Raw genomic sequence first — 23,639 nt, 5'->3', positions numbered from 1 at the left:
ATTTCCCGCTTTACTCCCTTCTTCGGCCTCTGTTTCCGGGTATAGGAGGTAAAGGCACTGATCGACCCACTGCTCAGCGTCTCGTCAATTATCGAGCCGCCTGACCTATACAAAATACCGCGAAGTGTTGTTGACGTTCGCCAGAGAATCCGGATCGGCATCAGTATTGCCAACTCAGTGTACTCGATGTCCGCTACTTTAACGTTATGGCAAAAATATTATTCTGACTCATATAGTTATCATAATGCTCATCGCTTAACTAGATTAGTGAGAGAATATGATAGGCCCTTATTTATTTTTTATATTTATCCTCGATTTGTTGAATACTGTACGCATACATTTATAACAACTGACCGTGTATATCTGCTGAAGGAGGTGTGTGACAAGACTCACCATTTCTTTCTGCATATAAACCTTTACAACAATAAACATTTCAATCGATCAATCATCTTGACCATCTCTCCATCTTGAATGCCCTACTGGGCAGGGGGGTAAGAATACTTTCCCTGTATCCCTGTTTGTCTTAAGAAACGACTAAAAGGGACCTGTTTGTATCCAATCTTTGTCTTTACTGTCCTCTTCTGCTCTTCGGTCTTACCTCTCTTCTTGATATTTTCGTGTTTTTTTTTCCGGCCTTTATTATCCCTGTGCTCCCACAGTGCCATATAGCCATATTATGGCTATATGGCTAATTATCACTTCGTTCCTTCCATCTTCAATGTTGTGAAGAGATCAATATTTGAATCAGGTGCTTCCCATAAAGTAAAGGTATGGCTAGGATATAGAGCCAAAGGTGAGCCAAGACATTGACTTATTCTGAAAGTGAGCTACGTGAAATTAGCTGCAAAAAAACATAAGTTTCTTCCAGGTTAAAGTGACTAAGCAGCCAGTGTGTCAGTCAGCTGTGCCACATTTTGGGGGTATTTCATAAGAACCACAGAACTTCTCTACTCTCCTGAAACTGCTTCTGACATAAAGAATAGGTTTTTAACTGCTTATTTCGATGGTTTGTAAGTTTATTTCACAGCTCTTAACAGGATAAACACCCTATCAGAGCCATAGCCACCAATGGATTCAGTTAACTTAGCTGGGTCATGGAGATTTGTTAATTCCTGTTCATTTCATTGTTCTGTATATCTCATAGCTTATATATTTACAGTATTCTATTCCTGCTTTTAGTATCTGTGTAAGCAAAATACATTATAAATCCTCTCTTAGTTTGCTGTAACTGTTAATTGTATGTAGCTGTAACTAACTATATCTATTTGGTGAAGGAGGTTTGGTAAGACCCACTACCTTTTCTTAATTAAAATCAATCAATCAAACTCCAGTGTAATAATGTGGAAGCGACGCTGTATTCATTGCCAGTTCTGAAATATCTTGAATGTTATTCTTAGTTGTCTAAGTTATTTTAATTCACAGTTTCCTTACTAATTATGCAGTAGTATAACCTGTCCATGATATTACATGTGTCATTGTGGATTACATACGAAAATCAGCCAATATTTCAACTAGACACTGAAAAAACCAAGTTACCCTATCCGCTACAGACTTTCCAGTGCCAAATGAATATAAACTATGCCAGATTTCTAGCTCAGATGGCAACACTGATCATGGCACCTTTATTAGGCGACTTGGTCCTAATTTTGCATGCAATATATCACTCTGGCCATGAAATACGACAAAAGTTATTTATCTAATGTGCTAAACGAAAAATAACTCTCAACAAATATACGTTTTCAAGAAAGTGATATCAGAGTTCGTATGCAGACAGCACGAATCCGGATTCAATGTTGATGTCCTTCCTTTTCATATAATTATGTGCTAAACTGACTTATCAATATTTTTCGGCTATAATTACATTGTCATAAAGATATTCACATTGACTAAAATTCGAAACATTTCACATGCATGAAATTATTGGTCACACGACCTCAGAAATTACTGGTAATCCTGAAAGTTGTATTTCGTCCCGAAAGAGGGTTAGAATCTACCGCTGTTTGGTCAGAAGTAATTTGGAATTATATTACCGTGTCACACGAGGAATTATTAGTGCAGGTATCAATAGGCTTGCATCAAAAGGAGCTAGTGAATATGAAGAATTCCTGGGGAAAGCAAAAAGGCAACTGTGGTCTGCGCTGGTTGTGGGTAAAGTTGCCATTTTATCTATGTTAAAATTTGAGACATTTATTTCCTGTAGCCAACAGTTCATTCACAAAATTTCCTCAACCTTTAGCAATTTTAGCCTATATTCTAGCGATTTTCCGGGGATTTTTGTGCTTCTCCATGTCCTAATACCATAACAACTTTTTTGGAGCTCTACTTGGCGCAGTCACAAAGCTACCAATTTAACAACTTTTGCTGAGATCTACAGGTAATCACTTATATTTAGCGACGCTATTTAAGGCCTGGACACAATTTTTGCGGTTCTTAGAGGCATCAACCAATTATTAAAATGTTTTAGCGATTTTTACAAATTTGGACTTGGCAATACTGGCGCACACTCGAGGGAGCCAGGAAATCGTCAGTATCCAACATGCTGTCGTGGTGACTGTACGTGTTCTTTTCTCCGCTCGGCTCACCTCGCCAGTGTAAAGCCACCCAAAAAAAATAGTAAAAAAATCTAGTATAATGGTTCCGTCCGTGAGAGGCCTTAGAGTGCCCAGTGAGTGTGTAGAAAACAAGGTAGCCAAATTATAACAGGCAAAATGATGCGTTTTCTCAGCAAGCGGTTGGGGCGACGTGCGCAAAAATATAAGACAGTAGATGATGGAGGTCCGGCACCCGTTATTAGCCCCAAGAATGTGCTGCCATGCAAGATTATGCTCCTCGACGACTCAGACCAGACCTTCAGTATCCATGTGAGTATGACCTCCACCCATTTTGAGTAATTCTGAGTGTATGGGTTACGGGAGGGAAAAAGGAAGGAGGGAAAGGGGTCACACTATCGAGGTTTTGGGTCTACCTGCCTTACCTACCTACCTGCCTGCCTGTCTGTCTGTCTGCCTGCCTAACCTCTTTCCTGTTCACCCCCTCACACCCTCTTTTCTGCTTCCTTTGATTGTTTTCGCGTCCTGTCAGTCTGTCTTCCTTTTCCTCCTATTTCCTGGGTGTCATACCTTCATGATTTACCTGTGTAGTTTTCCCTCAGGTATTTTGTCGTTTCCTTCCTTATTTCACCAATTTTCCTGTCATACTTCTCGTTTATCTTTTTCATTTCCTATTACGGGACATTAATTTCTATTCGTTTTCGTTTCCTTTCCTGTCTTCTTTACTCCTTCATTTCTCCATTTTATACTCACGGTTTCCTCTTTTCATTGCTATATCCTTTCTCCCTTGTTTTCTTCCATATATCATCATACTTTTGCTGTGTTTCGCCTTTTATTTATATTTGCCTTCCTTCCTTCATGCCTTCTCTGCCTTCCTTCTTTCCCTCCTTCGTTCTTCCGTGCCTATCCTCCCAGTTCATTCATTTCTCCTTCATTCTTTCTCCTTTTTCTTCCATTCATTCCTTTCTCCGTGTTTTATTTTCTTGCTCTCCACGTCCCACCTCTCTCTCTCTCTCTCTCTCTCTCTCTCTCTCCTGCGTGTCATTGTTTCAGCTTTCTCCACATGTAAATTATTACCCTTAGTCATTCCAAGGGGGAGGTATTGTTTTTCTTTTATTTCCAATAGTAGTAAGAGTAATAGTAGTAGTGGTAATAGTGGTTGTAGTAGTAATAGTAGTGGTTGTAGTAGTAATAGTAGTAGTGATGGTAGTAGTAGTTGTAGCATCATCAGTAGTATAGTAGTAGTAGTGGTTGTAATAGAAATAGTAGTACTGATAGTAGTAGTAGCATAACCAGTAGTATTGTAGTAGCAGCAGTAGTAGTTGTAGTCAAATTTTTATAGCTCCAAAAAACAGAAAATACAAATTATGATTTTTTTTTCCCCTTGTAAATCTCCTCATCAATTACCCTTATTAAGATGCCGTAATGTTAGGTTAGGTGTTGGTAAGGATGATACTCAGTTCTAAGTGGGTGTAATACTACCACGCCTTCATCTTGAATATTGACGTATAATAGTATTGTATGTAGTGTATGTTTAGCAGTCCATGGTTCGTTTCAGAGGAACCTCGGGCCTCCAGCATCAGTAACTCCTGCTCCTTCCGATATTACTGCCTCCTCCTCCTCCTCCACCTCTTCCCTCTGCTACCACCACCACTACTACTACTACTACTACTACTACTAGCATTTAGGGAATGGTAGACTATGAGTATTAACATGTACGCTAACGCTTCCTTGTGTTCGTTCATGCTAGACATTTATAAACATTGAATTTTAAAGACGCTATCTCCTAAGATGAATTAAATCGTTATTCAGCAAAAGGAGTTGTCTTTGCGCTAGAGGCTTATTAATCAGTTTCGTTAGACTTTGTAATATTTGAAAAATGTTGATGTATTATATTCGTTTTCACTTGAACTAAAGCGATTTTGGCATCAGTCCATCTTGATTGGTGAGCTGTAACAGTATTAACTAGGATGAGGTGCTAGTCACGAAGAGGTGCTATGGGAAGGATGTAGAGCCGTGGTATTGTCTTATCGTGCCTCTGAACTACGAGAAATAGGCTGCAAAAGGATGACAATTTTCTTCAGGTTCAGAATGAATGAATTAGTAGGCCGTTACCAATGTCATTATATTTACTGTATAAGTTTTGCCTTCGTATTGTTATTACTCTTCATTACATACAAGTGGCGGTATTGTCCTCACTGTTATAAGGGGCATATAGTACATACTACATACTTTCTATTCGTTTTTGATGTTCGCTAGATTTGAATTTTGCGCCTTTTTTGTGCTGTTACCGGCAGTATTTTCTTTTTATCCGGTGTATTGTCAGTTTTAATTAATCCTTTTTATGTTTGGGACAAGTCTTGATGTTCAGTTTCATCAAACAATGCGATTTTGTTTCTGGTGAGACATAGCAGCCGTATCATGATCGGGAGAATTCAAATGTTCTGCTCCAATTATCGGCAAATGATTTTATGTATCTGAGAATGAATTATAGTAGTGCTAAGATAGTTACATTATTATTATTATTATTATTATTATTATTATTACTACTACTACTACTACTATCTCAGTGAGCGAGAGGTGTATAACAATCAGTATTAGGGTGTGAACGTAAATACCGTATGTAATATTCCTGTGGTGTATTTTCTTGTGGTATACATTATTGTTGTGTGTGTGTGTGTGTGTGTGTGTGCTGGTCTGTCACCCCCTGGGCCAGGAACGCGTGTGGTGGGGGGGGGGGGTTCAAGCCTCGACCTTACCTGGCATAACTGTTTCCTCACCTTTCACACACACACACACACACACACACACACACACACACACACACACACACACGATTTTGAGGTGTACACGGTTTTTGATGTATGAGTCATGCACGTACGTTAACATACATGAACGGTTAGACCAGTGTGTTTTTGACATTACTTATTTCTTAACGTTTTATTATTATTATTATTATTATTATTATTATTATTATTATTATTGAAACCTTTATTGATACAGTACACATCAGTATACAGTACTATCGTTGGTGTTTCATATACCCGTAGATATATATACGGTATATTTCTGTTTACCGTATCTATCTATAAATCTGTATATATCTGTCTATATCTACTTCCATCTGTCCATTTATCTATCTGTCTATCTATCTATCTATCTATCTATCTATATATATATATATATATATATATAAATATATATATATATATAAATATATATAAATATATATAAATATAAATATATATATATATATATATATATATATATATATATATATATATATATATATATATATATATATATATGCTATTGTCATTGCCAGCTTAGTGTACAGTATATTTATGATTATGTACAGTGTTAGTTTCCATATCCTAGCTTGTCGTATCCTTCACATCTCCCACACGTAGACATACTGTATGCTGTGTGTGTGTGTGTGTGTGTGTGTGTGTGTGTGTGTGTGTGTGTGTGTGTGCGTCATGGCTGTAACACACAACACAATGAACAATTTCCCGGCCATTCTGTTCGTTTCGCCTCGTTTTCAGACTGTCAAAGCGACGATTTAAACCGGCCCGACACATGGAGGGCTAACGAGGTGGTTTGGTTGTTTAGGCTGTGGTTAGGGTCGTTATGTGCAGGAGTTTGCTGTGTTAATGGTTTGTGGCGTGATGGGAGTTGTGGTAGTTAGAATAGTGGTTGTAGTAGTAGTAAAGTAATGCTGGGTTGTAATTTAGCAGTACCGGTAGTAGTAGTAGCAGTAGTAATAGCAGTTGTAGTAGTAGAAATAGTAGTGGTAGGTCTGCCGAAATTACAGTAAATAGTAGCAGGAGCAGTAACAGCAGCAGCAGTAGTAGTAGTAGTAGTATCCGTAGTAGTGGTTGGCAGCAGTAAGCCTGGTAGTTGTAGATAAATGGTGGATTCATACATTCATTCATCCATAATTCTCGTTGTCCCGGAAACTGAGTAAAATTATTGGACCTTAGGGGCCGGAAGCGATTATCCCCCACCCCCCCCTGGCCTCCCCTCCTGATAAGCCACTGATAAAAATAATATTGACGGAGAACCAACGCAAATATCTTTAACACTTATTCATTTATCTCAAGGATTTATTTAAGCATTTTACTGCAATGATATTTTCTTGATACTGTTATTTATTTTATTGATTATCGGATGCGTTTATTTCGTTTTTTTTTTTACTTATTCATTTCTCTCACAAGGAATTTTAAAAACCTTACACGACAATGTCTCTGGTAGAATGGTGGTCGTGGTAATAGTAGTAGTAGCAGCAGAGTAGTAGTAGTGGTAGTAGTTGTAGTAAAGTAGTAATTGTAGTCGTAGTCGTAGTAGGAGGAAGAGCAGTAGCAGCAGTTGTAACCTCTCGTTCAGGCCACTATCCTCTCAGGCTGATGGAGAGGGAGGGAGAGAGAGAGAGAGAGAGAGAGAGAGAGAGAGAGAGAGAGAGAGTACTGATTTGGGTAGATATGAAAATAAACACACACACACACACACACACACACACACACACACACACACACACACAGCACTGGAACACCTGGGCGTACATAAGGGAGGGTGGTGTGGGATGGCATGAAGGACTGGCTCAATCAGGCGAAGATTTTAGAGAGAGCAGGTGAGGGGAGGGTAGACATCATTCAGTAGGTAAGATAGAGTATAGTAGTAGTAGTCACGAAAAGGCAGGTGTTTGTTAATCTAAGCATCATTTACAGACCGTGAATTTGTGTGTGTGTGTGTGTGTGTGTGTGTGTGTGTGTGTGTGTGTGTGTGTGTGTTTTTTTTTTCTTTTGCGGGGTCCTGGCCTTTGGTTCCTTCTTCCTTGCATAAAAAAAAATGAGGCCCTTGATTTTCCTAAGACGTAACGCTTTTATTTATTGACTTATTTGTTATTTAAGGTCTCTCTCCCACCCAACCTCTCCACCTGTCACGATGGATCAACATAAATTAGTCTTGGGATGGCAGGAACAAGGAAATGTGTAGTGATATTGTAACGTTAGCTAGGAGTGAAAAGCATAGTGACCTGACCAAGAATAATAATAATAATAATAATAATAATAATAATAATAATACGGCCAGATGTTGTTAAACCGTGAGGTGAAACGGTTTAAGACACATGACCGAGACAGGAGGTGAGGAGAGGAGGGGGAGAGAAGAAGGGAAAGATCGAGGGGGAGGGGGGGGAAGTGGAGGATGAGAGGGGAGAGAGAAGAGGTGAGAGATGGAGGAGGAAGGGGAGGGGGGAAAAGGTGGAGGAAGAGAGAAGGGGGGGAAGGAGAAGAGAGGGGAGGAAATTGTTGCTGGGGAGAAGAACGTGGTAAGAAGGAAAGAAGATGAGTGTAAGATGGAGGGGGAGGGGGCAAGGAGAAGAGGGGAGAGGAGGAGGAGAATTGTTGGGGAGGGAGAAGAAAGGGGTAAAGGTGAAAGAAGAAGAGTGTAAGACAAAACTAACAAGAAGAGAGAATAATTAGAAAGCAGGACGAAGGAAGGAAGAAGACAAGGAAAGGACTTGGAGGAAAAACGTAAGGATGGAGAGAGGAAGAGGACAAGGAGTGTAAAGAGAAGATGAATGTAGGGAGAAGAGGAAGAGTTTAAGGACATGGCGATGAGGAAGAATGTCGTAAAGGAAAGATTACGAATGAGAAGGAAGAAGAGAGAGTTGAGGGAAACTAAGGAAAAGCGAAGAGGAGTCGGGGAAGATGTAACTAGATGCAGATAAGGAAGAAGCATTGGGCTGCGAAGAGGAGAAGGAGGAAGAGGAATGTACCGGTAGTGAAGAAGATATGGAGAAGGAAGAAGAGGGTGGAGGAGGAGAAGGAAGAAGAGGGTGGAGGAAGAGAAGGAAGAAGAGGGTGGAGGAGAAGAAGAAAGAAAACAAGAGTCGGAGAAGACATAGCAAGATGCCAGTAAAGAAGTCATTGTACCAGGAAGAAGAGGGAGATGATGATGATGATGGTAGGCTGTGTTAGGCCTGCACTTAAGCCTACCGCTAGCCTAGACAGGGGTTGTATTGTGGGTGGTGTGGCGTGGGAGTGGGTGTGCGCCAGACAATGGGCAGGTGTGGTGGCAGCGGTGGGATAATGGCGCCTACGATCTCGTTCCTATAATCTTCACGTTTTGTTTGGTGCTGCCGAGTCAGGTTTTGCTCCAGGATTTTTGTTTGTTTGTTTGTTTTTTTAATCAACGTTTTAAATTTTTTGGTGTTAGTGTAAAATAGTGGCATAGACAGGATTTCACAGATGGGGGGGGGGGGACTGGGACCAAAACATAATCGGAGGTGGGGGGACAAGGTTGCAAATTATGAACATAGTAAGTAGAGTCACCAGATGAGGGGCAGGTAAGGGGTGACGTGTTTGACTAGGGATCTACACACACACACACACACACACACACACACACACACACACACACACACACACACGACTCCGTTGCTACCTCACTTAACCGGGGCGAGTTGACCATCCTCACCCGCCCCTGAGTGGCATTACGTGAGCAGTAACCCCCAGCCAGCCTTCAGATATAAACCCTTCCAAGTGCCACCCGGTCAGAGCTCCGCAACCCACTAAACCACCGGGATCCATTTGATTGTACAGTAAAAAAAAAAATAGCAGTAAATGGCTTCTTGGATAGTATGGCACCATTTGATTAGGAGAGAGAGAGAGAGAGAGAGAGAGAGAGAGAGAGAGAGAGAGAATGTATACCTGAGTGAGAGAGAGAATCATCGTTAATCAGTATTCCCTCAGTGACCTTCAATTACCTCATTACATATCAGTAATTAATATGGGTGTTATTAATATTCCAGGGTGTTATCAGTGAGTTAATTACATGTGTCTCAGTGAATGGTAAATGACTATACAAGGGTTTTTATTCTGTCTGTCTGTCTGTCTGTCTCTCTCTCTCTCTCTCTCTCTCTCTCTCTTTCTCTCTCTCTCAGTGAATAGTGTTTTCTCCTATGCACATTTTTTTAATATATATTTTTCTGGGTTACATTCTTTCTTTCTCTCTATCTCTCTCCGTGTGTGTGTGTGTGTGTGTGTGTGTGTGTGTGTGTGTGTGTGTGTGTGTGTGTGTAGCCTTCAGTGGACACCGGATGTTGACACCAAACTCTGTGCAATGTCTTCTCTCTCTCTCTCTCTCTCTCTCTCTCTCTCTCTCTCTCTCTCTCTCTCTCTCTCTCATGAACTGTATTAAATTGTAGGTAAAATATCAGGTATTCTTAGTCTGTTATTTAAAAGAATCACCAAGATAGGCCCTTGATGTCTGTGTGGTCTGTGTAACCTGCTAATTATCTCATGCTCGGTCTCCTCCTCCGCCTTCTTTTCTTCCACCTCCTCCTCTCACCCCCAGTTTTCTCCCTCCTCACACCCCTCTTCCCTCCCCCCACTTCTCTTTCCCACGCCACCTCCCTCTTCCTCACAATTCTTCTCCCTCTTTCTTTCCCCTTCCCTCCCTCTCTCTCTCTCTCTCTCTCTCTCTCTCTCTCACACACACACACACACACACACACACACACACACACACACACACACACACACACACACACACACACACACACACACACACTTCCCTTCCCACACTTCAAATCTTACCTCTTCCACCCCCTCCTCCCTCTTCCTTCCCCCCCTCCTCTCTACCTCCCTCGCCCTCTCCCTCCCTCTTCCCTTCACACACTCTCCCTTCCTTCCCACTCCACACAGTCTTAACCATAGCCATCTCTGTCTATCTGTCTATCTATCTATCTATCTATCTTATCATTCTATCTGTCTATTCATCCATCTGACTTCATCCACTTAGGTAATTATGTATCTAGCCTGTATCTACTGTCTATCTATCTATCTATCTATCTTATCATTCTATCTGTCTATTCATCCATCTGACTTCATCCACTTAGGTAATTATGTATCTAGCCTGTATCTACTGTCTATCTATCTGTCTATCTGTCTATCTATCTGTTAGCCTAAGCCACTTTCTTTGATACCTGTCTGTCTGTCTATCCATGCATCTGTCAAATCATAATTGTCTATCTCTGTCTATCAAACCTTCCTCTTTGCCTTCTTTCCCAAACCACCTTCCCTCTTTTCTTTCCTTCCTCTCACTTTTCTCTCCCTCCAGCTTCACCTCTTCTCCCTTTTCCTCCCTTCCTCCCACGCCTCCTCCCTACCTCTCCCTTCCCTCTTTCCTTCTCCCTCCCACGCCTCCTTCTTCCCTCCTTCCCTCTTCCTTCCCTCTCACCACCTCCCTCCCACGCCTTCTCCTCCTCCCTCCCTCTCCCTTTCCTCCCTCCACCTCCCTCCCACGCCTCATCCCTCCCTCCCTCTCTCCACCTCCCTCCCACATTCCCCTCCCTCACCTGCATAATCAAGTAAGCTATTTAATGATCCTAAGGTAGTTAACAGCACACTAATTACCTCCTGAATCACCTGTTTGTTAATTGGGTCATTGTGTGTGTGTGTGTGTGTGTGTGTGTGTGTGTGTGTGTTGCTATGACCGGGTGTGTGTACATGTTTAGTATTCTCTTACGTATAACCTGTGTGTGTGTGTGTGTGTGTGTGTGTGTGTGTGTGTGTGTGTGTGTGTGTGTGTCAGTGTTGGTACCCCTGCTTCCCTCTTCCCTGGGGCTATGTTACCTCACCTTCACCCTTATGACCCTTTGTCTTTAGCACCATTTTCCCCAACTCTCCCTTCTCCCTCAGGCCATTTCCACCTGCTCCTTATGACACCTTGGTTTAAGACCCATTATCCCTTGATCACTTGTACTTGAGCTTCATTAAATTTCAGCCTTATTTCACCTTGTCATAAGCACCATTTTGCCTATGTTAATTATTTCATCCAGCTCGTTATGTAATTTTGGACCATATGGCACCCTGTTTGAAGGTCGTTTTTCCCATGCTGTCATCTCCACTTGTGTCAGATTAACCTTGACCTTATTGCATCGTGTTTTAAGGTTTGTTTACCTTTGTCACCTTTATTGGGCCATGTGGAGAGGATGAGAGACTAACTAGGAGAGTGAGTGAGGTGTAGGGGGAGAGGGAGGGGGTGACCAAGGGCGAATGGAGTGGATGAGAGAGGGGGGTGTACCGCGTTAAGTTGGAGGGAGGGCAGCGAAATGGCAGGGGACTGGAGACATGGTGGCGATTTGTTTGTGGCCACCCCTCACGGGATTAAGGCGTCTGGCTGTAGATAGATAGATAGACCTTTATTTTGGTATCATTTAATTTCACCCCTGTGGTACCCTACTTCAAGGATCACTTTCCCATGCTCTCCATTTACCCTCCTGTCATTTCCACCTGGTCTCGTCTGGTATGGAAGCTCCCTAACACCTCTCCCGTAGCGATTTATTCTTGGATATGGCTGGCTAATATCCTCTGCGTTATTAATGTGGAGTGTGATATTAGAATGTGTTAAGGGTCATTTTCTCTCTCTCTCTCTCTCTCTCTCTCTCTCTCTCTCTCTCGTGCAACCTTTTTCCCCTGTGGCATTCCAACCTCGACCTTATGTCACCCTGTACTTAGCTCTAATTTCCCTTGCGTTTGTCTGTGTTATGTTTTTCTTACTCTTGTGGCTTTCCTATAATGAGCCTTATTGTTACCAGTCATTAGGTTCATTTTACAGTGCTAATTGGTGTTTTGAGTAGATTTACCATGTGCTAAATACTTTGAGCCTTATGTCTATCTGTCTACATGTCTGTCTATCTGTCTATCTATGTCTATCTCTATATTTCTCTGTCTATACATCTGTTTGTAATCCCATAAGGGGTGACCACAAATAAATCGCCTCCATGGTACACTGCCCTCTCCCTCTGGCTACCCCCTCCCCAGCTCACATATATGGCACCTCTCATCCTCAGTCGTCATCACTTAGCATTTTCGTGGTCAGTGAGGATTTATTTATGGTGATCTTTATAACAATAGTAAATATGGCTCAGTTTCCTATTCCCTTCGCTGTTACCTTCACTGATGTTACTGGTATTGAGTATTGAGTCCTATGGTGCCCTGTCGTAAGGCCCAGAATAGCGTTTCCTTTGTTTCCTGGCTTTTTTTTTTATTATGGTCCTTAATGTAGGGGATAATAAGGTCTAATTTCCATTACCTCGTACCATTATGTTTACTGTTGTGTGTTAATGGATATGGAGTCTTATGATACCTTGTTCTTAGGCTTATAGTCACGTATCTTGTTTCGCGCATGTGTTTAGTATTATGATCCTTATTGTAGCATATAATAGAGCCCAATTTCCTCTCTCATATGATATTACCCGTACTTATGCGTCTGGTACTGTATATTAGTGCTTATGACATCCCATCATTAGGTTGAAAATCGCGCGTCTGTTTCGTTGGTGTTGGGAAGGAGGGTTGATACGTAATAGGTGGTGTGTTACCTGAGGGCTTGTGGCCATGTGCTCGTGTGGAGAGAGAGAGAGAGAGAATGTCTTTGGGTCATTGTGTGTGTGTGTGTGTGTGTGTGTGTGTGTGTGTGTGTGTCCTTTGTCTCAGTGTTCACCTTAAGGATTCTCTCTCTCTCTCTCTCTCTCTCTCTCTCTCTCTCTCTCTCTCTCTCTCTCTTTATCTATCCATCTATCTGTCTGTCTACCTATCTATTTATCTATTTCTATCCTGTATAGGCCATTTTCACCTGGCACCTCCCCAACCTCTTTCAGTTCATTGATGGTCAGGTGTTGTTAGATTAGAGAGTGGATTTGACTAGTAACCAAGGAGACTCCTACCTTGTAACTAAGACTCATCAAATTTCACGCCACATGGAGAGGATGGAGAGTGAGAGACTGACGAGGAGAGTATGTGAGGTGGAGGGGGCGGCCGAGGATGAGATGGAGAGATGGAGTGAAGAGGTATGTGAGGGAGGGGGGTGTGAGCTGGAAGCAAGGCAAGTGGAATGGCGGGGGACGGGGCGACATGGAGGCAATTTGTTTGTGGCCAACCCTTACGGGGCTGAGGCGTCTGGCAATAAGATAGATAGACAACTTAATATTCAGGCTGAGAATGGCCCAGTTCCGTCAGATAAAAACAACGGGTCTGTATATCTATGTAACTCTGGTGTAAACAGTATGGGTATAGGAATGGCCACTACGGGTCTATATGACTATGTAACTCTGGTAATCAGCTAGACAGTTCGCTCCCCGAGGCGACAGAAGGCCTCACACACCTTCGCATGGCGTTGCTGTTTATGTTAATGTGTTGCACGGCTCATTTCCCCCCTTTCCCACCATCCACTCACCTGATGTAGTGCTACCTGAAGGTGACTCTGAATCCTGTGACATGCCGTTTTTCTTTCTTTTTTTTTTTTGTACATATACTTGACTATGTAGCCGCCTTCTTCACCTCCTCCTCCTCCTTCTTCTTGTGTATACTGACTGTGTAACCTCACTTCTTCTTTATCTTTGTCTTCATATTCATCATCTTTGTCTTCGTCTTCCTCTTCTTCCTCCTCCTCCTCTTCTTCCTCCTCCTCCTCCTCTTCTTCCTCCTCCTCCTCCTCTTCTTCCTCATCTTTGTCTTCTTCTTCTTCGTCTTCTTTCTTTCTTTCTCTCTTTGTCGTCCAATTGACTCTACGTAACCTCAGTGCTGGCCTTGCAACAGCACGCGACTACACTCATTTCCCCAACAAGGTTCCCGTCTCGTGGGAATGTGTTGGTGGAGGAGACAAGACCAGACGGGAGTGAAAGGTAGGGAGAGAGAGGGATGAGGAGGGGAGGATGATGAAGGGAGGGATGGGGAGTGGAAGGTAGGGAGAGGGGTGGAGGTGTAGGGGAGGATGGGGGAGTGGAAGGTTGATAGAGAGAGGGAGAGAGGGATGGAGGTGGAGGGCTGGATGATGATGATGATGATGATGAAGGGAGAGGGATTGGGAAGGGAGGACAGGATGATAAAGAGAGAGGGATGTGGAGGGGAGGGGAGGAGAGGATGATGAAGGGAGTGGGGGAGAGCTAAATGGCGAAGAGGAGGGCTAGATGATGAAGTGTCGTATGTAGGTGATCCATTACTACTAGTGGATAATGTGGGGTGGGAGAGAGAGACAGGTTAGAGCTAGCTTACTATATTTTCTCTAACTCTTCAGGCTACACAGACCCCATCTAAAGAGAGTGTGAACAAAAAGTGACACAGCAAGACATTTATACCCCTGGAAATTACTCCCCTCCTCTCTCTCTCTCTCTCTCTCTCTCTCTCGTGTCACTCAGGCTGCGACACGAGAGAGGAAATATACTGCCTCATGCCACAAGAGGGTCCAAGTCGGGCGCAAACTGTCTCCACGATTAAGCTTCAGTATCTCAGTTTAATATATTTCATTCCCAAAATTGATGTCCTTCTTGGAATCAAACTTTTAATAATCTTCTGCAGATCCCTCGTGTTATTTATGGAATGTACAGTATGTCATGGAGTGGTGAGGTATGTGAGAGTAGAGGGGAGTGTAAGTTGAGGGGAGGGCAGCGAAATGGCAGGGGACAGGGTGACATGGGGGCGAATTGCTTCTGGCCACCCCTTACAGGATTAAGGCGTCTGGCAATAGATAGATAGATAGTGTCATGGTGTGGTGAGGTATGTGAGTGTAGAGGGGAGTGTAAGTTGAGGGGAGGGCAGCGAAATGGTAGGGGACTGGGTAACATGGGGGCGATTTGTATTTGGCCACCCCTTACAGGATTGAGGCGTCTGGCGATAGATAGATAGATAGATAGTGTCATGGAGTGGTGAGGTATATGAGTGTAGAGGGGAGTGTAAGTTGAGGGGAGGGCAGCGAAATGGCAGGGAACAGGGTGATATGGGGGCGATTTGTTTCTGGCCACCCCTTACAGGATTAAGGCGTCTGGCTATAGATAGATGGATAGATGGGTGGATAGACAGAAAGAGATAGTGTCACATTGCCTTCACTGGAATGACGTAGTGTATATATTTTTCTTCTGGCTTCCGACCACATTCATTGTTCCGGCCATGTATGTTTCCTGCCGCGTGGGAATGTGTTGGCGACAGGGAAGGAAAGGAAGTGCTGGCCAGGGAGAGGGGGAGGAAGAGGAGAGGGAAGGAGGGGAAATGCTGGAGGGGGAATGGAGGACGAAGAGGAGGGGGGAGGGAAGGAGGAGGGAAAATGGTGAAGGGTCAGTGAAGGAGGTGACAAGGGAAGGGAAGGAAGTGCTGGCCAGGGAGAGGGGGAGGAAGAGGAGAGGGAAGGAGAGGAAATGCTGGAGGGGGAGTGGAGGACGGAGAGAAAGGGAGAGGGAAGGTGGAGGGAAAATGGTGAAGGGTCCGTGAAGGAGGTGATGGTGATGAAGGAGTTTGGCACAGACAGCCGCCTTCCACCTGTGTATTATCACCTGTACGATACCTGTGACACGTTAATCATTGCCCTGCTCATTATACTGTTACTACAATATATATATAACCACTACCTCCATAACCCCAGCCCTGAATGCCTCTCCCATACCCCCAATAATAAGAGGAGAAATTGGTGTTATTTTTTGTCATGTTATCAGTGTTATTAATGCAAACTTATCACTCTAAATACATTATCAGATACAAATGTGAGGTTATTAGTGTGTGGAATGTAAGTGTAAAGGAGCCTGCCAAGACCCTACGTACTGGTATTGATGGTGTGTTTACCGTCAGTGTTATAGTGTGTTTACTGCCAGTGTGTATAGTGTGTTTACTGCCAGTGTTTATAGTGTGTTTACTGCCAGTGTTTATAGTGTGTTTACTGCCAGTGTTTATAGTGTGTTTACTGCCAGTGTTTATAGTGTGTTTACTGCCAGTGTTATAGTGTGTTTACTGCCAGTGTTATAGTGTGTTTACTGCCAGTGTTTATAGTGTGTTTACTGCCAGTGTTTATAGTGTGTTTACTGCCAGTGTGTATAGTGTGTTTACTGCCAGTGTTATAGTGTGTTTACTGCCAGTGTTATAGTGTGTTTACTGCCAGTGTTATAGTGTGTTTACTGCCAGTGTTTATAGTGTGTTTACTGCCGGTGTTTATAGTGTGTTTACTGCCAGTGTTTATAGTGTGTTTATAATCTGTTTATTGCCAGTGTTTATAATCTGTTTACCGTCAGTGTTTATAGTGTGTTTACTGCCAGTGTTTATAGTGTGTTTACCGCCAGTGTTTATAGTGTGTTTACCGCCAGTGTTATAGTGTGTTTACTGCCAGTGTTTATAGTGTGTTTACTGCCAGTGTTTATAGTGTGTTTACTGCCAGTGTTTATAGTGTGTTTACTGCCAGTGTTTATAGTGTGTTTATAATCTGTTTATTGCCAGTGTTTATAATCTGTTTACCGTCAGTGTTTATAGTGTGTTTATAATGTGTTTACTGCCAGTGTTTAGAGTGTGTTTACCGTCAGTGTTTATAGTGTGTTTATAATATGTTTACCTCCAGTGTTTATGGCATGACTCTCAGCGTTTGTCTAATGCAAGTGGCGTTGTGTTATCTTGACCATATTTGCCTCTCACACACGGACCCAAGAACGGCTTTTTAACACTGAATACGCTGATGTATGGAATAGACCCCCATTTGTTTAACATTAATATCTGATGATGATGATGATGATGAAGCATGTGTGATCTCTCTCTGTCGTTGTTGACTACACACCAGCATAATATAGGATGCAGGCTAATAAGAATTGCATGTGTTACCTAAGTTAGCATATTGATGAGTTGTGTTTATTATTATTATTATTATTATTATTATTATTATTGTTGTTGTTATTATAATTGTTGTTGTTATTATTATTATTATTATTATTTCACCACTGGCCTACTTTGTCTTCGGAAGCTACAAAAGGATGTTATGATGTTATATGCAGAATAAACCACCAGGGAGGAGGCGTTAGGAATTCTCGAAGGTTACTGAGAACAGAGAGAGAGAGAGCATAAATTAATACAGGTATATAAGTTAATAAAATCATCTCCAAAATAGGCAAGTCATCCCCGCTAGATAGGCCTAGGCATGGGAGAGACTAACTAGGAGAGCATAGGCCTATAGACGGGTTGGGTAGGCCTAGTGGCTGTGGGTAGGGCTGTGTATGGCTCGTCTTTTGTTTGGACTGTGTGGAATGTGTGTGTGTGTGTGTGTGTGTGTGTGTGTGTGTGTGTGAGAGAGAGAGAGAGAGAGAGATACAGACGGACTTAGAGACTGTGTGTGTGTGTGTGTGTGTGTGTGTGTGTGTGTGTGTGTGTGTGTGAGAGAGAGAGAGAGAGAGAGAGAGAGAGAGAGACTGTGTGTGTGTGTGAGAGAGAGAGAGGCAAGCAGTCAGGCGGACGGACTTATAGATTGCTTGTGTGTGTGTGTGTGTGTGTGTGTGTGTGTGTGTGTGTGTGTGTGTGTGTGTGTCGGTAATATTGATCATTCTTAGAACGCGTGGTGAATAAAACATAACTTCTATGATTAGACCTGGCTCACTGTTTTTTTTTAGTTTATGAGAGAGAGAGAGAGAGAGAGAGAGAGAGGGAAGGGGGAGTAATAGAGGAGAGTTTGTTTTGACTGTGTGTGTGTGTGTGTGTGTGTGTGTGTGTGTGTGTTTTAATGCACGTGCGTGTTTTTGTGGCAGGAGTTTTTGCTTTCTCCCCTCTCTCTCTCTCTCTCTCATTCTGTGTGTGTGTGTGTGTGTGTGTGTGTGTGTGTGTGTGTGTGTATCACGTAATATCTGGTTATATCTCTGGTCTACCTGTATTATATCCTTCTTGCTCTGTGTATACCTGTCTAATACAAGGCTCTGGCTGTGTATATATTTACTAATCTCTTGTCTGATTGTCTTTCTCTGTGTCTGTCTGTCTGTCTCTCCATCTTTCTGCATCAGTGTGTGTGTTTATCTGTCTATTTATATCTCCCTGTATCTTCTGCATCAGTCTTTCTATCTATCTGTCTGTCTGTCTATCGTATCTATGCACAGTCAGTCAGTCTGTGTGTGTCTGTATGTATGAAAACCAAAGGTAAACCTGAAGTGCAGTGCCTTGTTAATGTGGATGAACAATTGTGGTCAAAGTGTTAAGGGAAACTGGCCGAAACAATGTGACAAAATGTGGTGCTCCAGTCACGCCCACACACCTGAATACACACACACACGTGCCTTGGTATACACACTTGTGCACATGCTTAGAAGCACAAAGGATTCCACACACGCACATGCATACGTCGTGTATAAAAAAACGTACATGCATACATACATGAGTACATACATACATGCATAGCCTACATAGGCCAGCTACACAGAAACTTACATACATACATAGGCTACTTACATGCATACATACACATGACGCAGGTAAATATTATGCATGCAAGTAGAGACACGCACATGACTTGGCACACACACACACACACACACACACACACACACACACACACACACACACACACACACACTAAGCTTCGTGGTGGTGACTAAGTACAAATAAGAGGGAGGGATGGAGAGAGAGAGAGAGAGAAAGAGAGAGAGAGAGAGAGAGGAGGGGGGGGGAGAAGGAAGGAGGTAAGGGAATGTAGAGAGATGGAACAGGAGAGAGAGAGAGAGGGAGAGAGAATGTATACACCTGCATCAGTGCCTCGTATATAGGTAATGTTTTAATGTGTTTGTTTCTTTGTTTCTCATTTGTGTTTATTTGTGTTGCTTAAATTGGCATGACGGGCAGTAGGCGAAGTCAAGAGTGAGAATGACGAGAGAGAGAGAGAGAGAGAGACCAGGGAGGGATGGAGTATAAAGAGATGGTGTTATAATGAAGCGAAAATTATGGAGAAAGGATGAGGGAGGAGGAGGAGGAGGAGGCAAAGAGGTAGAAGAAGATGAAGGAAGAGAAGACAGAGAAGTAGAGGAAGGAAGAGGAGAAGAAAAAGGAGGAGGAGGAGGAGGAGAAGACGAAGAAGAAGGAGGAGGAGGAGGAGGAGAAGACGAAGAAGAAGGAGGAGGAGGAGGAGGAGAAGACGAAGAAGAAGGAGGAGGAGGAGGAGGGGAATAAATGAAGAAAAAGGAGGAGGAGGAGGAGAGGAAGAAGAAGCCAGGGAATAAGTTAATAGAAAGGCGTCTGTCAGTGTGATCCAGTTTATAAGCGATGATATCAGGAGGGTGGGGAGAGGAAGCCTGGGAACGAGGTAAAAAAAATATATAATGAAGCCAAAATGATGGGAGAATGAGGAGGGGAAGACTGAGGATGAGAAGAGGAAGACAAGAAGAGGTACCGGGTAACTTCTTTCATCCGCCGACTTATTTTCTGATTTCCCGGTATTTTTGTTAGATTGAAACGTAAAACTCAGCCGTAACACCTTCCACTGGGCTGCTGAACATGAAACAAGCTGGAGAAGTACGGAAATCTGGGTCAAGCTATGGTGAGAGAGAGAGTGTAGTGTAGTTAATGGGGTGGTGTGATGGTGATGTTCCGGGGCATGGAGTGGGTGGTGGTGGGGGGTGATGGGTAAGTCTTTGTAAGGAACCCCATTATTTAAGTCTCGATATTTCATTTTCGATGCCACAACATTATTCTCTTTAGGTGAAGGAGAGTGCTGTGTTGTCCCAAAGGGTGTGGTGTGTTGTGGTGTTGTGGTGGTGTGGTGTGTGTGGGTTATGTTCTCTCAAAGGGTGTGGTGTGTGTGTGTGTGTGTTTGTGTGTGTGTGGTGTTATTCTCAAAGGGTGTGGTGGTGTTATGGTGTGTGGTGGTATTATGGTGTGGTGTGTGGTGGTGTTGTGGTGTGGTGTGTGGTGGTGGTATATTCTCAGAGGATGTGGTGGTGTTCTGGTAAGGGGTGTGGTGTGTGGTGTTAATGTGCTTGCAGTGGCTCAGCATTAACCTTCTCAAAATGTCATAGGGTAAAATTGGATTTACTTACCTTGTCCTCATTTGGAGATGCGTATCACCTTTCTCACCTGGACATTTATTCTCAGGTAAATATATTCGTCTTCCGTCTATAAGAACACAATGTACAGGTGAGACTTAATTAGTGAAAGAGTTAACATTATTGCCACTGGATGAAGATTCGTTGTTTGGTTATGCTGATGATTTCCTTTCTTTGAAGACAGTCTGATTGAGGAGGAAAGAAGGGGAGAGAGAGAGAGAGAGAGAGAGATTAAATAGATAGTTGTTGTGGTGGAAAGATAATATGATACACACACACACACACACACACACACACACACACACACACACACACACACACACACACACACACACACACACACACACACACACACACACACACACACACACCTGTTCATCTACGTATCCATCCAACCACCTACATGTATAAATCTAAGTATCTTTCTGCTGTGTATATATATCCATCTTTCTGTCTAGGTCTCTCTCTGTCTACCTAGGCTATCTATCTGTCTGTCTGTCTGTCTATTTTTCCATCTATCCATTTATCTATCTGTTTCAGTCTGTCTTTATATATCAATCTGTATATCTGTCTGCCTATCTTTACATCCAATTATATTTATCTGTCTACCAATCTATCTATCTTTCTGCCACTCTGTCTATCTGTCTACCAATCTATCTGTCTATCTGCCAGTCAATCTATCTGTCTACCAATCTATCTATCTATCTATCTGTCTATCTACCAATCTAAGGGCCGAAACTACCTCACGGCGAACTCTCCATGAGGGTGTTTACATTGCGGCTACGTAACCTTGATATAGTGGTCACGGGCGAGGCTCTTAAATCCACCTCAGGGTCCGGCTCTCACCCTCTCTCTCTCTCTCTCTCTCTCTCAAGCAGTCTTCATGAGGCAAGGTTGTGTGTGTCTGTGTCTGTACGTGCATGTGTCTGTGTCTGTGTGTATCTGTGTGTGTGTGTGTGTGTGTGTGTGTGTGTGTGTGTGTGTGTGTGTGTGTGTGTGTGTGTGTGCAGGGGAGTTAACCACACACAGCTCTTCTAAACCGGCTGGAGTCAAAACCATTTTCCCGTTAACCTCATCAAAGAAAATTGTCTTGAGGTCACAGAAGTAAGATACGTCATGGGTGTGAAGGGGTTGACTCCTTTCACCGGCATCCTTCAGCGTCTCTCCGCCGCAGCGCTGCATCACTGTTGGTTGTCACTCATGCTGGTTACACGTGAACTATGCCGTAAGCACTCCCTTTAGGGCGGGCACGCAGCATCCGTCTGATCTTCGCTATCAGTTTGGTCTCCCATTTTCTGACCAAAATTGAATCGATATTCTCACGACGGTATAGATAGATAGATAGATACAGTACATGCATACATACATACATACATACATAACCAAATGGATGAATAGAGAGATATTAAAGAAATATTTGATAATAATGTTGGTGATGGTGGTGATGAGTGATGGTGATGAGAGTGAGTGATGATGGTGGTGGTGGTGGTGGAGATGAGTGATGGTGATGAGAGTGATGATGATGGTGGTGGTGGTGGTGGATATGAGTGACGGTGATGAGAGTGATGATGATGATGGTGGTGGTGGTGATGAGTGATGATGATGGTGGTGGTGGTGGTGGTGATGGTGATGAGAGTGATAGTGATGATGATGGTGGTGGTGGTGGTGGTGGTGGTGGTGATGAGTGATGGTGGTGGTGGTGGTGGTGACGAGAGTGACAGTGAAGGAAGTTGTTGCCCCTTCAGAGACGGGAGACACGCTTCACTCACACACACACACACACACACACACACACACACACACACACACACACACACACGAGAGAGAGAGAGAGAGAGAGAGAGAGAGAGAGAGACTCACACACACACACACACACACACGAGAGAGAGAGAGAGAGAGAGAGAGAGACGCACACACACACACACAGACACACACACACACACACACACACACAGGATGAGAGAAAATAAAAAGGGAAGTTTGTGTGTGTGTGTGTGTGTGTGTGTGTGTGTGTGTGTGTGTGTGTGTGTGTGTGAGAGAGAGAGAGAGAGAGAGAGAGAGGGAGAGTTACATAAATTACTACTGTACAGGGACCCCACATACCATACGGTGCTCTTTAGGTGGCCTGGTATTAGGATTACTGGTAACTGTTTGTCTGTGAGTTACCTGCCTTGCATAATGGTATTCCAGGTAACAGCTTGGCATGTTACCCACCGGAGGAGAAACGTAGGCTAACCAGAAAAGGCGAAAAATAGTAGTAGTAGTTGTTGTAGTAGTAATAATAGTAGTAGTGGTAGTAGTAGTAGTAATTGTAGTAGTATTTGTGGTAGTAGTTGTAGGAATAATAATAATAATAATAATAATAATAATAATAATAATAATAATACTTTGCGCCCTACAACGTGCGATTTTCTTCCTGTCATACTCAAGATAATCAAAGAGTTGCCAGAGGTAGCCAGATCCAATGACGTGGAAGAATCACCCTGGCGACGATGTGTGTGTGTGTGTGTGTGTGTGTGTGTGTGTGTGTGTGTGTGTGTGTAAATATAGGCTAGATTAGATACATACATAAATACGTACATACGGTGAACCAGCCAATCAGAAGCCGTCCTTTCCCTAGACGTCTTGTCATTGGTCATTGCCTCTCCTCAGCTCGACTCTGATTGGCTGATGAGCTTTGTTTATCTGTGTCCTGATTGGCGAGGAGATTTTAATGTTTAGGGAGCTCTCTCTCTCTCTCTCTCTCTCTCTCTCTCTCTCTCTCTCTCTCTCTCTACCGGAAGTACAGCCGGAAGTGTCTGCGCATCTTCTGACCACCGACTTCCTCTCCTCTCTGGCTACTTCCTCCCCAAACCACCCACGAGTTCCTTCAAGATTCAGTTATTTCCTTCTTCCCTCATATATCTACCTACCTGCCTGTTTATCTACTTACCTGTCCGCCTACCTGTCTGCCTATCTATCTACCTACATGCCTGCCTTCCTGCTTTCCTTCTTACCATCCTACCTACCCACCTACTTACATATCTATCTACCAGCCTGCGTACCTGCCTGCTTATCTCTTTACCTATCCGCCTACCTACCTACCTACCTGCCTGCCTGCCTGCCCTCCTACTTACCATTCTACCTACCCACCTACCAATCTGTCTACCAGCCTACGTACCTGCCTATTTATCTATCTGCCTATCCGCCTACCTGTCTACCTACCTACCTACGTACTTGCCTGCCTGCCTTCCTGCTAACCATCCTACCTACCTACCTACCTA

At 43.2% G+C, this 23,639-nt stretch overlaps 1 protein-coding gene across 1 annotated transcript in view; it reads left to right on the top strand.

The window, feature by feature from the left end:
• The first annotated feature begins 2,680 nt into the window (after nucleotides 1-2,680).
• The window catches only part of yrt (erythrocyte membrane protein band 4.1-like yurt), a 68,981-nt gene continuing 48,022 nt past the window's right edge, over nucleotides 2,681-23,639 (top strand). The window contains exon 1 of the mRNA XM_080273921.1: nucleotides 2,681-2,861. Coding sequence (XP_080130047.1) covers nucleotides 2,709-2,861 — 153 coding nt within the window. The 5' untranslated portion in view covers nucleotides 2,681-2,708. The remainder of the gene's footprint in view (nucleotides 2,862-23,639) is intronic.

Source organism: Coenobita brevimanus, chromosome 56 (assembly GCF_032717465.1).
Source record: "Coenobita brevimanus isolate Jiangsu-jjx chromosome 56, ASM3271746v2, whole genome shotgun sequence".
Classification (NCBI taxonomy): domain Eukaryota; kingdom Metazoa; phylum Arthropoda; class Malacostraca; order Decapoda; family Coenobitidae; genus Coenobita; species Coenobita brevimanus.
This window is presented reverse-complemented; position numbering and strand designations above follow the sequence as displayed.